Consider the following 17,265-nt stretch of genomic DNA (forward strand, 5'->3'; position numbering starts at 1 on the left):
AAAGATTCTTTATTGTCAGAGGTTCCATACATGTAAGACATACGGAATAACCTAAATATTGTTTCTACGACCAGAGTCCTCATATAATAAAGGAAACCAATCACACCCCACACTTGTGTTGGATAATGGCAAGGGAAAAGTCACTTAAGGATCTGTGGGGTATCCGGCCAAGTGCCAAATTGTGATACATTGAAATGTTAGGGTTAGCCCTCGGGAAGTCCTGTGGGGAGTGCTCAGAGAGTATGGGGTATCGGACTGTCTTATTGTGGCGGTCCGTTCCCTGTACGATCAGTGCCAGAGCTTGGTCCGCATTGCCGGCAGTAAGTCGAACACATTTCCAGTGAGGGTTGGACTCCGCCAAGGCTGTCCTTTGTCACCGATTCTGTTCATAACTTTTATGGACAGAATTTCTAGGCGCAGTCAAGGCGTTGAGGGGTTCCGGTTTGGTAACCGCAGGATTAGGTCTCTGCTTTTTGCAGATGATGTGGTCCTGATGGCTTCATCTGACCGGGATCTTCAGCTCTCGCTGGATCGTTTCGCAGCCGAGTGTGAAGCGACCGGAATGAGAATCAGCACCTCCAAGTCCGAGTCCATGGTTCTCGCCCGGAAAAGGGTGGAGTGCCATCTCCGGGTTGGGGAGGAGACCCTGCCCCAAGTGGAGGAGTTCAAGTACCAAGGAGTCTTGTTCACGAGTGAGGGAAGAGTGGATCGTGAGATCGACAGGCGGATCGGTGCGGCGTCTTCAGTAATGCGGACGTTGTACCGGTCCGTTGTGGTGAAGAAGGAGCTGAGCCGGAAGGTAAAGCTCTCAATTTACCGGTCGATCTACTTTCCCATCCTCACCTATGGTCATGAACTTTGGGTCATGACCGAAAGGATAAGATCACGGGTACAAGCGGCCGAAATGAGTTTCCTCCGCCGTGTGGCGGGGCTCTCCCTTAGAGATAGGGTGAGAAGCTCTGCCATCCGGGAGGAACTCAAAGTAAAGCCGCTGCTCCTTCACATCGAGAGGAGCCAGATGAGGTGGTTCGGGCATCTGGTAGGATGCCACCTGAACGCCTCCCTAGGGAGGTGTTTAGGGCACGTCCAACCGGTAGGAGGCCACGGGGAAGACCCAGGACACGTTGGGAAGACTATGTCTCCCGGCTGGCCTGGGAACGCCTCGGGATCCCCCGGGAAGAGCTAGACGAAGTGGCTGGGGAGAGGGAAGTCTGGGTTTCCCTGCTTAGGCTGTTGCCCCCGCGACCCGACCTCGGATAAGCGGAAGATGATGGATGGATGGATGGATGAAATGTTCACACTCCATGTGTTTGCAACCCGCTAACGCTATTGTTTTTATTATAATGACTAACTGGACTGCAAAATGACAGCTTCTGTCAGCACAAGTCTAAGAAGTGTAACTTCAATGAAAACATGACAATGAAACACACTAACAATGCATGTTCCAATATTTACGTGTTTGAACAGATGGCGTTCAGCAAATATAGCAATGTTGTCTTATGTTAAGTCAGTTGTTTCTTATTGAAAAATATTGTAGTTAGATTGTAGCGCTTGTCTTAGCATTCACCGTTTATCGTCCTTGCGGCTTAATTCACACGATGGTCAAGCAGCTTGAGCGCAGCTATTAAAACAAGTGGGAGTGAGTGTAGAGTTTGAGCAGAAAATGCCCTTTTGCTGTTCTGTTCTTGGATGTTCCAGTCGTTCAAATAGAGAGATAGTAAAGAGCTATCATATCGTCCCAAAAGTTGTTCATAAAGGTAACAAAGTCAGGGGAAAAAACTAAACTGTGTCGAAGGAAATCACGGTTAAAAATATCACTTTCATCATCTTGTGGAATACAATCGGACCACGTTTGGGTCTGTGGCGATCATTTTTAAAAAATACTTATTTGAACATTTGATTTGTTTGAGAAACTTTGTGTGATGCAATCAAGTTTATTCTCTACTATTTGAATAGTGTTTGAGAGCAGAACTAAGCGTAGAGAAAGGACAATAGATCACATTAGTTTGTTTTATTTTGTTGTTGCTATGCCTAAATATAACTGAGGACCTGGTTGTGCCCAGTAATTGGGATTGTTGGTCCAATCCACCGTATTTTCGTTGGTAATTTTCATTGTTGTTGTGCAGGAAAGCCAAGTGCTTTATTCGACACGGATGACTAGATTATAGCGTCTTTGGTGCTATTTCTTAGTATCAAGAAAATATCCTTGATGGTATTAACTAGATGAATACAACTCTCAGAGGCTCAACATCAGACTGAATATTCATATCACTTCCAAATATTGCTGAATAACAGGGACATCTATAGATGAATACTTAGACAAAATATGGACTTCACACCATAAAAACAACTGCAGACATGAATTGTAGATGACAGATTAGTATTTGGAGCAAAAATCGACTGCAAACACACTTATACTTTTTTTCATTAGCATCACGATCAGAGCAGCACGGCACTCGTTATGTCAATCAAATACGGTACTTGGCCATGCACAAATAAGTCCAACCTTGTCTCTAACGTATTAATGCTTAATTTCTGAACCCCTCTAGATGCAAAGGCATGATTTTTCTCCAATCTTTTCCTATATATTTGCCTCTAAACCAGGGCTATTCAACTACATAATGAAGAGAGCTCCAATTTCAAAAGCCCCAGGTCTCAGAGGCCGGACATCAAAATGTGGATGATTCTTTAGAGAGTGCCACCACAGGTTATATTCCTTTGAGACTGTGTTTACTTATTTAGAAAATAAACACATTAGCTTTCACAATGCACTGTTAGTAAATTACTTATTATGCCCTTGCTACTTTTTTCCAGTGTGTGCGACTCGACAGATAGTTAACAGCATGAAGAAACAGAAGCCAAGTATTGGTGATAACTGATGTTCTTCCTTTTGAATAATTTTTCTTCCTCAGTTTTATCTCTTTATACGGCTTCCTTTTTTTAGATTTACAAGACTGGAAATATAAACATTACAAAAGTATAATGTCCATTGTGAATTTACTTAAATAAGATAGAAGGTTTAGTTGTAATACACACAGCAAACATTGAACACATGTGGCTTAAGGTGTAGCTTTGTCGACTTCTACTTGTCGAATTCTGGGCTGAATGTATTAAACCAGTTTTGAGCGCCAGAGTTAAAAAACCATTAAAAAGACATCACTTGGTCAGAAATTTCAATACATTCATACTTTGTTAAAAGTCAGATTTTTGCAGGTTATTTTGATTTTTTCCAGGGTCTATGGTGCCATCTCTTCTCCTCACCCACTCACTTTGTTTCCATGCACTAAATTAGTCTGATATCAATGGTTTGCTTTTCCTGTTGACCCAGGATGTCACACTGAGCATCTATGACTCCTACGTAAACAGTTTAGCTCTGTAGTACCTGATGTCAGCTGTAATATTGACACATATTGGATATATTGATGTTAAAAAGCAGACAGCATCAATAAATTATCTTGGATTGCGCTACAAATGTGACGCTACTGCCAAGGATGCATCGAAGCCGGATCTGATAGCTCAGTTACAGCTCATTTTATTACCTTCTCTGTGTTATGTGTTTTATGTTGCACGATTGCACCAAGAAAAATTCCTACTTTTTGAAGCCGTTCTCAAACAATGGCAATAAAAACTATTCTGATTCTGATCAGGTCCGAAGCAAAGAAAGACTTGTGGCAGAGAATTTTTTCAAAAGGAATTTTCGGACAGAGAATCATGGAAACAAAACTTTTGAATATTTCCAAGTTCATTCATAAGGCCTTGTGGATTGATGTAAGGAGTTTTAAGTCCGAAGGAAAGGACAGTGCGTGCCCCGGGCGATACTGTTCCAGATGAAGGTTGCTATTGTCCTGGACTATCAGTTGTGCGGAATACAAAGTTATTGTTAATCAGTTTGGAGTGCACAAATGCAGCATGAAGAGGTTTGTGTACGCTTTATTATTTGCCTTTAATAGGCCTGCTTCGTTCTCCATCTCATTTGTACTTAGTTCGGGAGTTCTCAATTTCTTAAATTTGACCTTCTTAAATAAATCTGTTTCTTTATTTTCCAATTGATGCATTTTAAAATGTTATGTTCTTCTAATTTGTGAAGCAAATAAACCGTTTTATTTTAATTACAGTTGTTGCGTATGTTTTTAAGTTAGAGTACCAATGATTGTCACACACACACTAGGTGTGGTGAAATTTGTCCTCTGCATTTGACCCATCCCCTTGATCACCCCCTGGGAAGTGAGGGGGGAGCAGTGGGCAGCAGCGGTGCCGCGCCCGGGAATCATTTATGGTGATTTAACCCCAAATTCCAACCCTTGATGCCGAGTGCCAAGCAGGGAGGCAATGCGTCCCATTTTTTATAGTCTTTGTTATGACTCGGCCGGGGTTTGAACTCCCAACCTACCGATCTCAGGGCGGACACTCTAACCACTAGGCCACTGAGTAGGTGGCCTAGTGAATGGTATCTGGGTAAAGAAATCAGTTTTTTAATCGCATAATCCAGGTGTGTTAGTACCAGTTTTCAAAAACCGAACATGATCGGATTAAGGGGTTTTTCATGGGTTGTAGGAGGTTTATTTAGAGCCGAAATATGAGAGTTCTGACTAATTTAGTGCATGGACAAGTACTGACTGCTGCTTCATTGTGACACATATGCTTCAATGTTTCCCCCTGTGGGGTGGCGGAAGTACTAAGCAACCCCGTTTTGAATGGTTTCATCTGTTCAAAACTTCATTGGGCCAGAAGTGGCCCGCGGGCCGCCAGTTGACATGCCATGCTGTAAACCGTTCAGTTGCCTATTAGGACTCTAGACCATCGCCTGAGACCCGGAAGTGCCTGTAGATCATGTGATTGCAATCCAGCAATAGCTCGATTTCATTCTCCTTGCTTTTATTCCCAGCAGTGAAGTGAAGGACTCTGTAATATCAGAGACTAATGCACTAACTGCCAATTGGATTTTAATGGCCCGTTCCTGCAAACATCAAAACCCTCACAATTTATACACCAACATTAAATGGGGAAATGAAAATGTCCCCAAACAAAATATGATGAGACTGAGGGGTTGAGGGGGGAATCCATCATTATATGGGCGTTACAAATAAAGCCCTGAGATAAGCCCTGCCCGCTCCCGCCCATTTACGTTCAATACAACAGTGCAGTGTATGCAAAACAACCATTTGTCCTCATTAATGATCAGCCAAGTAGAGCAGAAACCTTGCTGTGGAACTTTATTCATCATTTTTTGACTCATCCTATCGCTGCCTACACATTATTATTCACATGTGGACTATCTCCTGACAGCCACGCAATGGTATGTAAATTCCCCCGGCCTTGTTAGAGATGTTGGTAGGCTGTGTTCTTGCACTTTTGGTTAATCACTCATCCTTGGCATGACCCTCGCAACAAGCCTTGAGGACAGTCACATGGCGAGGGCCACCACGGACTGACTGGCTTAGGCGGTGATGGATGAGGTGCGAGGTGAGGAGTGACGATGATGCATGATATGCGGAACTATTGAGGAAGCCTTTCAGGGAGCGAGTGGAAGTGTGCTGGCATTTCTAATCCGTAGACAAGAGACAGGTTCCTCTGCAGTGGACTTTTGTCAGAGTTGCACATTTCGTTAAAAATAAATCCCACAATTACAAAATGAGATGTATGATGATGTCAGCAAATTCTGGTAAGACAGCGGCAAAAGCATTCAACACGAACGGAAGGGACAAGTCAGGCTATATCCGAAAGTTGAAGACTGCCGGGTGAACTTAGTCTTCCAAATCTGCGTTGTGTCCGTGAATACCGGGGTTTTAAAAATTACATCAGACTTTCTGGAAATGTGGCCCAAAACAATTTAGTTGAATAACCCTGGTTTATACAGAAGGGCGACATAGAAACGTATGTCAACAATATGTCAATCAATCTCTCATTTTCTTAAATCTCGTCTGTGCGCCTTACTGTGCTCCTGATGTACGGAATAATTTTGGTTGTGCTTACCGACCTCGAAGCTAATTTATTTGGTACATGGTGAAATGATAAGTGTGAACAGTAGATGGCAGTCACGCATAAGAGCTATGTGTAGCCTGCAATATGACTCACGTAAACAACACCAAAATGTTCCATTTAAAATATAGAACATTACACAGCGCTCAAAAATCTATCAAAATGTTTTAGTACGACTTTAGTAAGCTATGAAGCTGCACCGCTTGATGGATTGTACTGTGCTTCAACATTCATCCATTTTCTACCGCTTGTCCCTTCCGGGGTTGCTGGAGCCTATCCCAGCTGCAATCGGGCGGAAGGCGGGGTACACCCTGGACAAGTCGCCGTCTCATCACGGGGCCAACACAAGTAGACAGACAACATTCACACACTAGGGCCAATTTAGTGTTGCCAATCAACCTATCCCCAGGTGCATGTATTTAAAGGTGGGAGGAAGCTGTAATACCCGGAGGGAACCCACTCAGTCACGATAGAACATGCAAACTCCATACAGAAAGATCCCGAGCCCGGGACTGAACTCAGGGCCTTCGTATTGTGAGGCACAGGCACTAACCCCTGTGCCAACATACGAGTATTTTTATGGTGTGTGTATAAGGTACGACATATTATCTGGCCGTTTTTTTTTTGCAATATTATGCAAAAGCAACATTTCTTGCCTTCTGGTACCTACTGATCCGTATTTGGGTCATGTACAGTATAAGTCCTGAAAATTTGCGCGTAGCCGCCTTAGTAGCTGACACTGAGGTCAATAAGCTTCTTCTTTTTCTCTATCTTCTTGTTATGTGACATTCATCCTCAGCTGTGGCCATTTCTAATATAAAGTAGTGTAAAGCTCTTACTTATATCTGTCAGTAAACTCGCCATGAAAGCGCTAAAACATACCGGTGTAGTGAGTTTATATTATTTACCCAAGGAACTTTAGTTATTAGAGAGTTCTGGACGAACGTTTTTTCACGAAACAGATTTCTGGCATTGTTGTTGGACTAGTGAGCCACTGATGAGAAGATGCAGCTTTGTTGTTGATTTAAGTAAAGTCTGAATATCATTAAAACATTTAGCTCCATCTTTTGACACTTATTCCACTCCTGTCCTTGCACGCTACACCAAAAATGACGGGAAGAAGACCCTGCCGATGGTGAGCCACGTAAATAAGACCGCCCACAAAACGGCGCATCCTGAAGCGACTGTCAGAAAGTGGCTTGAAGATGATCTGTAAAACATAATCCATGCAACATTTTGACTAAAGAACCACCATTACATGTTATGTAGACCACACAGGAGTGTTTTACATTTATAAAAAAAATAATAATAATAATAATAATATGACCCCTCTAATACGCTCTATAATCCGGTGCGCCTTTTGTATGAAAATAAACCTGATTAAACCCGCTCATCGGCATTGTGCCTTAGTCCGGAAAATACGGTACAATATTAGCTTGGCTGTGCAAATCAAATGTTCTTGATGGACTGTTTCTGGCCCACAGGCTTTAGGTTGGCCGCCCCTGGCATAGGCTCCTTCTATTTGAATAGTGGCACACAATGTAAACGTGAGTGCCAGCACAGCAGGAGAAGCCTCCATAGCCTTTGTTACTTAATCTCCCTGCCCTCTGTGCTGCCCTGTAAATCCTCTCACATGGCTCCAGGCCAGCAGGGGGCAGCATGCATTTAACATGGCAGATCAGAGGACGCACTGTTGCTCGCTCCCTCAGGTGTTGCTTTGCCTTTATGGATTTTTAATGAATCTTCGTGGGGGCTTAACGAGCCAGCAAGTCTTAACGTCGGACAATAAATAATTGATTCCGATACAGTCCAGCGCCGTGAGGTCTTGCTGTGCGACGGCGTGCTGATAACCTTCCCGAAAGACAGCCCTGTTTCCTTCAAATGTGTCTTATCTGCACGGGGACACATTGGCCACACGCGACGGTGCCGTAAACCTTTCCCTTCACGAGCTTCTCGCTCGACTGGCCATGGCTAACTCGTCTTCACCTCCTCCTTGCTAGAAAGGTTTCATCACATTTCCATCGCCGTCCTTTCTCATACAAAAGACGCTCTTTGAGACGCAGATCTGTGCTTTGAAACGGAGCCCGACTGTATAATGCGATGCATGCCGCTTGAAGAGGCTCCTCTTAAGCATCGCCGCTATTTATTCGGGGGCCTAATACCGTATTCTGCGCTTTGGACCGCATCATTTGTGGTATAAACATCACCGTTTTTGAATATGCATGCAATTAGGCGAGGAAATTAAGCAGAACCAAATTAAATGGCAGCGGTGCAAACAAGCAAAGCCGAGTTCAGCTGTTTTTGCGGTGATTAAGTGCTGTGTGCGCTAATCAAAAAGCCCTGAAGAAACAAACACCTGCTTTTAAAAATGCTCCGTCTTGTGGTACAACAAAGGGAAGTAAAGGAAGGACTTTAGTGGCATTTCATTGGTATTGGAGTATGCTTGTTAAAATGAATTTATGCACTGAATACAATTAGTAACTGTTACATTTTTTGCAAACCCTTTCTTGACCCTAAAAAAGTGAATTATCCTTTTGTGAGGCCATGTTCCTCTTTGCCTCTTTGTCAGTATTAAAAACAATCGGAATATACGTTGTGGTCGTCTCCAGCTGCCGAACATGCTCCGATTAACACCTCTTTTTAGTTATTTCAGATTCTCCTATAGTTGCTGAAGGAACATAACCACGTATCTCTAATTAGCCCCAGGTTAAAAAAAAACAATGACGTGTGTGGCCGTAGGCAACCTCCTGAATTAGTTTGTATTAACTTACCGCATTTTTCGGAGTGTAAGTCGCTCCGGAGTATAAGTCGCACCTGCCGAAAATGCATAGTAAAGAAGGTAAAACATATATATAAGTCGCACTGTACTATAAGTCGGATTTTGGGGGGAAATTTATTTGATAAAACCCAACACCAAGAATAGACATTTGAAAGGCAATTTAAAATAAATAAAGAATAGAGAACAACAGGCTGAATAAGTGTACGTTATATGACGCATAAATAACCACCTGAGAAGGTGCCTGGTATGTTAACGTAACATATTATGGTAAGAGTCATTCAAATAACTATAACATATAGAACATGCTATACGTTTACCAAACAATCTGTCACTCCTAATTGCTAAATCCCATGAAATCTTATGTCTAGTCTGTTACGTGAATGAGCTAAATAATATTATTTGATATTTTACAGTAATGTTTTAATAATTTCACACATAAGTCGCTCCTGAGTATAAGTCGCAGCCCCCGGCCAAACTATGAAAAAAAACTGTGACTTATAGTCCGAAAAATACGGTAACAAAATGTCAATGGCTGCATTTGAAGTATCATGAATTGGGATGGGAAAATTTCACCGTTACAATGCTAGTTTGCGGTATCTGGGAATCGATCCCGCTGCTCAAGAGTACCAAATTTTGGTACTTTAGCGTGTGCTTATGTCTTGTTAAATGTTCATTTGTTTAATGATAAAATATATTGTTTTGTTAAACATTTGGATATGAGCTGATTATAATAACTATGCTGTCCAGTTGTTATATTTTAACTTCTTACACTTCTGAATCCCATTTGCAAGTATTGATAGTAGACCTTGCATGCAGTTGCAGTTCCAAGACGCTAGATGGCAGTAGTGTATAGACTGTGGTGTGTAGCCTCGGCAGTCTTTGCCATTAAGCTAAAAGTCTGATCTTTTTTTGCGCTCGGAAAAGTGTTAAACCTGTAAGTTTTGGACGTATTACACACCGGCTGTTAGATCTTATTTGGAGTTTTCATTGCTAAATGTTAAGGTACCATGAATTACCATGTATTGATTCACGTGGACCCCGACTTAAACAAGTAGAAAAACTGATTCAGGTGTTACCATTTAGTGGTCAATTGTACAGAACATGCATTGTACTGTGCAATCTACGAATAAAAGTTTCAATCAATCAATTCCTGCTCAAATGAGCGGACTGTTGAAAATAGGAATCGGGGGATTACTCACAAGTAAGATTTAACATTAATGTACTATCAGTTGTATTTTGTGAAGAGAAACCTATGAAATGTTCTATTTTGTCTTCATTATTTTTGTCATTTTGCCATGAATTGATTAACGTGGACCCTGACTTAAACAAGTTGAAAAACCTATTCGGGTGTTACATTTTAGTGGTCAATTGTACAGAATATGTACTGTACTGTGCAATCTACTAATAAACGTTTCAATCAATCAATCAATCAAGGTGGTAAAATGGTAATGCTAATCAGTAGCATGTGTATGACACAGCCAATATGAATTAGCATTTTGAAAAGTTGTCGCCAAGTGTTGCGGACGTGAAGTCACGTGTAATCGATTCATGGCATTGTTTGATTTTACGTGAATCGATACCTGGTAGTACAGACAAATTCAAAAATAAGTACCGATATTTCGCTAGCCATCCCTAATCATGAACTGACGGTCAGCATGCAGCAGCTTCTACCTCTGAGTGCGCTATAAAATGTTGTTTGCAAAACTCCTGCACGTTACACTTGCCATGATGTAGTTTTTTTTTTTTTTTAGCATGGACTCTGTATTAACGCTGACTTGATGATACGCTTGATCCTTACTGCTCATACAACAATGGCTCTGTCGCTGCTGTGTTGTACAGTATACTTATGTGGTCAAGGAGAGCTTTTTTATTTGTATTTTTTCACACAATATAAAAAGTACAAAAAGTAACACTGTTGAAATAAGTGATAAGAAATACCTTGTAAGAAACCGGTGCAGAAACCCAAAATGCATCAATTTTGATAAAATTGAATATCTTTTCATAATAAAAGTTATTAAAATAAACTACAGTGTCGTTCTTACTTGATAGAGTTTCAGATTCAACAGAAGATTTAAGTTCAATGACTGAGTTGATTAGACCCGGGAGGTCGGTAGGAGTATTATCAATACATAAATCAATAGGTTTCAATAATGGTAAATTTTTTAGATTTTGTGGAGACATAAAACAATGATCAGTCATGGTGAAAAAAATGAAATAAAAAACAAGACAAACTGTTAAGATTTATAGGCATGTAATTTTTCCGTCTATAGTCGGAAATATGTCTTTTTTTTATCTCTGTAAAAATATAAAAAAAAATATTTTCCGGTTTTTTTTTTTCGTTCTTTCCAACCTACAATGTGTGTTAAAATCTTGATCTGTGTTTTACTATGATGAGTCATGATTGGTTAGGATTAGGGCAAACATTACGGACAGGCCAATCAGAGGAAAGATAGGGCGGGCCATCGAACCAGGAAGGGAAATCACAACAGACATCCCAAATGACGACGAGAGAGTCAGAGAAGAGGAGAGGAAATATTCAAGCGGCCGATTTATACATGAAAACTAGTGGAAGATGGCAGTGAGATTCTCTTCCTTAATTTTTTTTTTTTTAGTGTTGTAGACGACGTCTAGGAAACCCACAAAGTGTCTACTAGGCCACATTTGGACAAATGTATGTGTCTGGAGAAAACAATAGCCAACACATTTATTTGAGTTGTTTACCATGTAAGCCCAAATCAAAACTGCTCTCAACATGAAAGACGTGGAATACACATTTAAGAACACACATGATTGTGGCAGACATGTGAAGACTTTGGCTACAGTATAGCCTGTCTAAATGCTACATTTCATTTTCATTAGTGTTTTAGAACAAGACAGTAGCTGACATTTTGTTCATTGTCACTATTGTTTATTATTTGACATTGAATAGTTGAATCATTCTGAAACATAAACACTATGACTGCAAGGTACCGTATATTTCAGATTGTAAATTGCTCCGGAGTATAAGTCGCACTGGTTGAAAATGCATAATAAGGAAGGAAAAAAACATATAAAAGTTGCATTTTGGGGGGAAATTTATTTGATAAAATTCAACACCAAGAATAGACATTTGAAAAGCAATTTAAAATAAATAAAGAAAAGTGAACAACAAGCTGAATAAGTGTACGTTATATGACGCATAAATAACCAGCTAACAAGCCTGGTATGTTAACGAAACATGTTACCGTAAGAGTCATTCAAATAACTATAACATAGAACATGCTTGAAATGATACATTTTTATACTGTAGTAGCAGGTAACATCTTTTTTTTTACAGTGCACTTCTGCCATGACCCGCCCCCGCCAAATTTGTATTGGTTGAGGTGTGTGTGACGATTGCTGATACACGTCTAGTCTCTTACGTGAATGAGAAAAATAATATTATTTGATATTTTGCGGTAATGTGTTTATAGTTTAACACATAAGTCGCTCCAGAGTATAAATCCCACCCCAGTCTAAACTATGAAAAAAAACTGTGACTTATAATCTGAAAAATATGGTATTTGTTCTTCCATGCTATACATTACAAATGACTTTTTAGATCAAGGAATTTAGCAAATAGAATAAATATTGTTTGTCCTTTTTATGATTTTTGCATTTGGAGCAGTTAGAAGTAGAGAAGGAGTCGAACAGACAGATATTGGCTATAGTTATATTATTAATAATAATAATAATAATAATAATAATAATGGATTAGATTTATATCGCGCTTTTCTATTGTTGGATACTCAAAGCGCTCACAGAGAAGTGGGAACCCATCATTCATTCACACCTGGTGGTGGTAAGCTACATCTGTAGCCACAGCTGCCCTGGGGTAGACTGACGGAAGCGTGGCTGCCAGTGTGCGCCTACGGCCCCTCCGACCACCACCAATCATTCATTCATCATTCATTCACCGGTGTGAGCGGCACCGGGGGCAAACGGTGAAGTGTCCTGCCCAAGGACACAACGGCAGCGACTTTGATGTCAATAGGTGTGAAGCGAACCTGCAACCCTCTGGTTTCTGGCACGGCCGCTCTACCCACTACGCCATGCCCCCCCATTATCTAGGGGTGTAACGGTACACAAAAATTTCCGTTTGGTACATACCTTGGTTTAGAGGTCACGGTTCGGTTAATTTTCGGTACAATAAGAAAACTACAAAATACACATTTTTGGGGTTATTTATTTACCAAATGTATAAACAATGGCATAACATACATATACACACAGGGTCCATTGCCAGGGTTAATGTGGTCAACATGTATAAAATAAAAATTAAATAAGATAAGGCTCAGAATGGTTTCTTAACAAAACCTTTCTAAATATAAGGTGCTTTTTTTGATTGATTGATTGAGACTTTTATTAGCCTGGCTAACTTGGTAGTAAGAGGATATATGGGCTCATTGTTCTTCCACCATAGAAGTGGGTCAAAATCTTGTTTTTAATGCAATATGGACTTAAATCTGCTGCTATAAAAACATTTGTTATTGTTTAGCCCTGCCTGACTCGCCAAGGAGAGGCTGCTTGAATGCGGTGGTGACGCTTCAAATGGGTTAGCATGTGTTATGAGAGTAGCGTATGTGTGTGTGTGGCCCTTTAATATGTGACAGCATGTGACGTCAGTGAATGTGTGGGCGGGCGAGGTGTGGGAGCTAAGCGCGCGTGGGGGAGTGGCTGGTGTTTTGTTGGATTGGCTGTGTGCAAGACCTCAATAAAGCGAAGATTTGGAGTCCAGAGCTTTGGAGACCCACTGCCGGGTAGAGTGAAGGGTGTTGCCCCCGTGAATACATCAGCCCTGGAGGAGTGTCTCCCCTGCGCTGCTCGACTACGGTCTGGGAGCCGGAAGCAGTAAAGGTTCAACACATGTTTGACGTGTTGTCACAAGAAGCTGCTGAACAATATCGGCAAATCTCCATCCTCCATAGTTGTATCGCGCAGCCAAAGTGTTCCCAAATGGGAGATCTTAACGAGGCAGGCGGTTCTTCCAGCTCTGGCTTTTACATGTTGTCCTACCCCGGTAGCTGCTAGCATGTGTACTCGTTCGGTACACCTCCGAACCAAACCGAAACCCCCGTCACGAAACGGTTCAATACAAATACACGTACCGTTAAACCCCTAATATTATCCCCTTTGTCCCCCCACCAAGGCACTGCCCTGGACCTGGACCTAGATCCCCGGCTTATTTTCAGTCTTTTTCATTAAGTTCAAATCACATGCCTGGATTTAAAATCTACAGGCATTGCTGTAAGTATGATGAGGTGGGTGAACAACCAACTTCTCATACTTCAAGTAGGCAATGTTTACTTTCTGACGATGAGCTTTCAGTTTGAGCAACAGCTCCTTTCTTTTTTTGTCTGACAATGTCGGAGAAATCTTCATTGATGTACAAGTTTTTGCCCATCAGGTTCTTGGCTTGTTTGAATATTTCTTCCTTGTTCTTGAATCTGAGGAGCTTGATTACTATGGATATTGGATGACCATCGGGGTCAAATTTGCCTACTCGATAAGCTCTCTCAATTTTGATGAGTTTGGGGTCAATTTTAAGATTTTGAACAATTTCCCTTGTGGATCAATAGTTTGTCTAAGTGTTAGATTGTCAGCGAATAGTTTTCTCACTTTGATCTCAGTGTATGATCAAGATTCTGCTTTCACATGTGAATGCCATCAATGATTACATTGCTTCTCCTAGATTGGTTTTCCAGGTCGTCTAGCTTTGACAATTATGTTATTTGGAAATAAGAGAAATGATATAGATGTAAAATTATATATAGACAATGTTAGTATAGAAAGAGTAAACAAAATCAAATTTTTGGGTGTGATCTTGGACAGGATCTGCTGGAAGTCACACATTACATACATCAAAGGGAAGTTGGCGAGAAGTATTGCTGTCCTGGGTAAAACAAGGCACATTCTTAATCAAAAAACATTACACACTCTTTATTGTACACTTGTTTTACCATATTTGAGTTACTGTCTAGAAGTTTGGGGAAATACATATAGGATGAACATCCAACCACTATTCATAATGCAAAAAAGGGCCATCAGACTGATACATAACACAGGACCCCGAGAACACACTAATGGATTATTTATAAAAACATTTGATTTCAAACTACCAGATCTCATCCAACTCAAGAATGCCCAAATGATTTATAAAGCAAGTAAATATTAACTTCCAACAGGGTTACAGAGAAGATTTTTACAGAGAGAAGGGAATTATAATTTAAGAGGAGAACTACTTTTTAAGATCCAATATTGTAGAACAACGCAGAAACGAATGAATATAACAATAGCAGGGGTTGAAATATGGAACTGTTTAAAGGATGAAATAAAACACAGCACCAAAATAAACCAGTTTAAAAAGCTTTTTAAATCATTTATCATTAGTAAATATAAGAAAGAAGAGCAAACATTGTTTTAGAAAGACAATAATATATAATATGTATATAAATATAATTTATGATTTCATAATTATACATATAGGTTATATTAAAATGTATATATTACCACTTTATATGGAATTTAAATAAATTGTGTATATATATATATATATCTATATATAAATATATATATAGATATATATATATATATATATGTGTACAAATGTATATGTTTGATTTAAATGTTAAACTGTGTATATGAGACGTGTGCTACATATATGTTGCTTACATATTGTTTAAAAAAAAAAAGTAATATAAGTGAAGCATGTTTTAGATTTTATATATTTTGAACCTTGTTCTTGTTGTGATGGGGTAGGTTTATATAAGCGTTGCTTCAACCTACACCCTTTCGGCTCAATCATTGCTCAAATGAGTGTTTTTGTTTTTTTTTTCCTTTTTTGTTGTTGTTCTTTGTTTTATGTGAAGATTGCCGAAATAAATAAATAAAATAAAAATAAAATAAAAATACTTCTTTTGTGGAGGTGAGGGTGGCTGTATGCTTTTCAACCAAGGTTTTAGCAACCTCCATACATTTTCAAAGCATCAAGTGCAGCCTGGGAAAACCGTAGGCTGTGTTTTAACTCAATATTCCTAGACATGTCTGCCACATCCCTCACCAGCTACATTTTCCTTTGTACTTTCTCATGCACTTCAAATCATTTATTTATCAGGGTTTCAGATGTTAAAAATTACACACTTCAATCATTGCCTGAAGCTAAAGCATAACAAATGTTTGACTTTTTGTATTGAATCAACTTTGGAACCTGACTAACTTCACCTTTCAGTCCTGTTCCTTCCCTTTTTCTTCCACAGCTGCTGTGGATTGGTCAGTCTCAGTATCGACATGTTCTTCTTCTTCTCTAATAAATCACTATCTTTTCTATGTTGTTGTTTTTTTGTCTATCCCTTCCTTCTTTTCCACCTCTCCTCCGCTTGACACACGCAGTAGAGATTAAAGTGATCAAGGACCTTCCGTGGCCCCCTCCTGTGGGGCAGCTCAACACCAGCCCTCCCCCAGTGCTGGTGGAGGAGGAGCTGGAGTCGCCCTCCCAGAACACGCCTGGACAGACAAGCAGTGAGCAGCAGCACCAGGGTGGGTGTTGGTGTTCCACTTGTCTTTTTCAGACCATCAATCCATCCTTTCATCATACAGACATCTTTTTTTCATCATATGCCCATTTTTTCATCCTATGTCCATCTTTTCATACATCCATCCTTTTATCGTATGTCCATCCTTTTTCATCCTATGTCCATCCTTTCATACATCCATCCTTTCAAAGTGAAAGTACCAATGATTGTCAGACACTCATTAGGTGTGGCGAAATTATTCTCTGCATTTTACCCATCACCCTTGATCACCCCCTGAGAGGTGAGGGGAGCAGTGGGCAGCAGCTGTGGCCGCGCCCGGAAATCATTTTTGGTGATTTAACCCCCAATTTCAACCCTATGTCCATCCTTTCATACATCCATCCTTGTATCACATGTCCATCACTTTTCATCCTACGTTAATCATTTCATCATATGTCCATCCTTTCATCATATGTGCATCCTTCTTCATCATATGTCCATCCCTTTTCTTCATATGTCCATCCTTTCATCATATGCCCATCCTTTCATCATATGCCCATCCTTTCATCATATGCCCATCCTTTCATCATATCTCCATCATATGTCCATATTTTCATCAGATGTCCATCCTTTTATCAGATGTCTCTCCTTTCATCCATGCATCCTCTCATCATATTTCCATCCTTTTATCATAAGTCCATCCTTTCATTGTATGTCCATATTTTCACTATCCATTCATTCTTTTATCATATGTTGATAATTTTTTCATCTTGCATACATTTTTTTTCATTGTATGTCCATCCTTACATCATGTCGGACTTTTCATAATATATTCATACTTCCATCGTACAGTATGTATTTTCCCTATATGTAAGTTTTACCATCCATTCATCCCTTCATCATATGTTCATCCTTTCATCATGCATCCATCCTTTTAATAATACAATCATCCATCCTGATTGTCTTCATTGTGACCAG

The 17,265-nt window shown here is 40.2% G+C and overlaps 1 protein-coding gene across 5 annotated transcripts in view; it reads left to right on the forward strand.

Annotated features, from left to right (window-relative positions):
• LOC133537032 (SH2 domain-containing adapter protein F-like) overlaps nucleotides 1–17,265 on the forward strand; it is a 225,905-nt gene that overhangs the window by 165,289 nt on the left and 43,351 nt on the right. For 2 of the 5 annotated variants that reach the window (XM_061877853.1, XM_061877871.1), the window contains one exon: nucleotides 16,166–16,312. The exons of the other annotated variants lie outside the window; for them this stretch is intronic. In XM_061877853.1, coding sequence (XP_061733837.1) covers nucleotides 16,166–16,312 — 147 coding nt within the window. The remainder of the gene's footprint in view (nucleotides 1–16,165; nucleotides 16,313–17,265) is intronic. 5 annotated transcript variants of the gene reach the window in all.

This window comes from Nerophis ophidion, linkage group LG02 (assembly GCF_033978795.1).
Source record: "Nerophis ophidion isolate RoL-2023_Sa linkage group LG02, RoL_Noph_v1.0, whole genome shotgun sequence".
NCBI classification, from domain to species: Eukaryota; Metazoa; Chordata; class Actinopteri; order Syngnathiformes; family Syngnathidae; genus Nerophis; species Nerophis ophidion.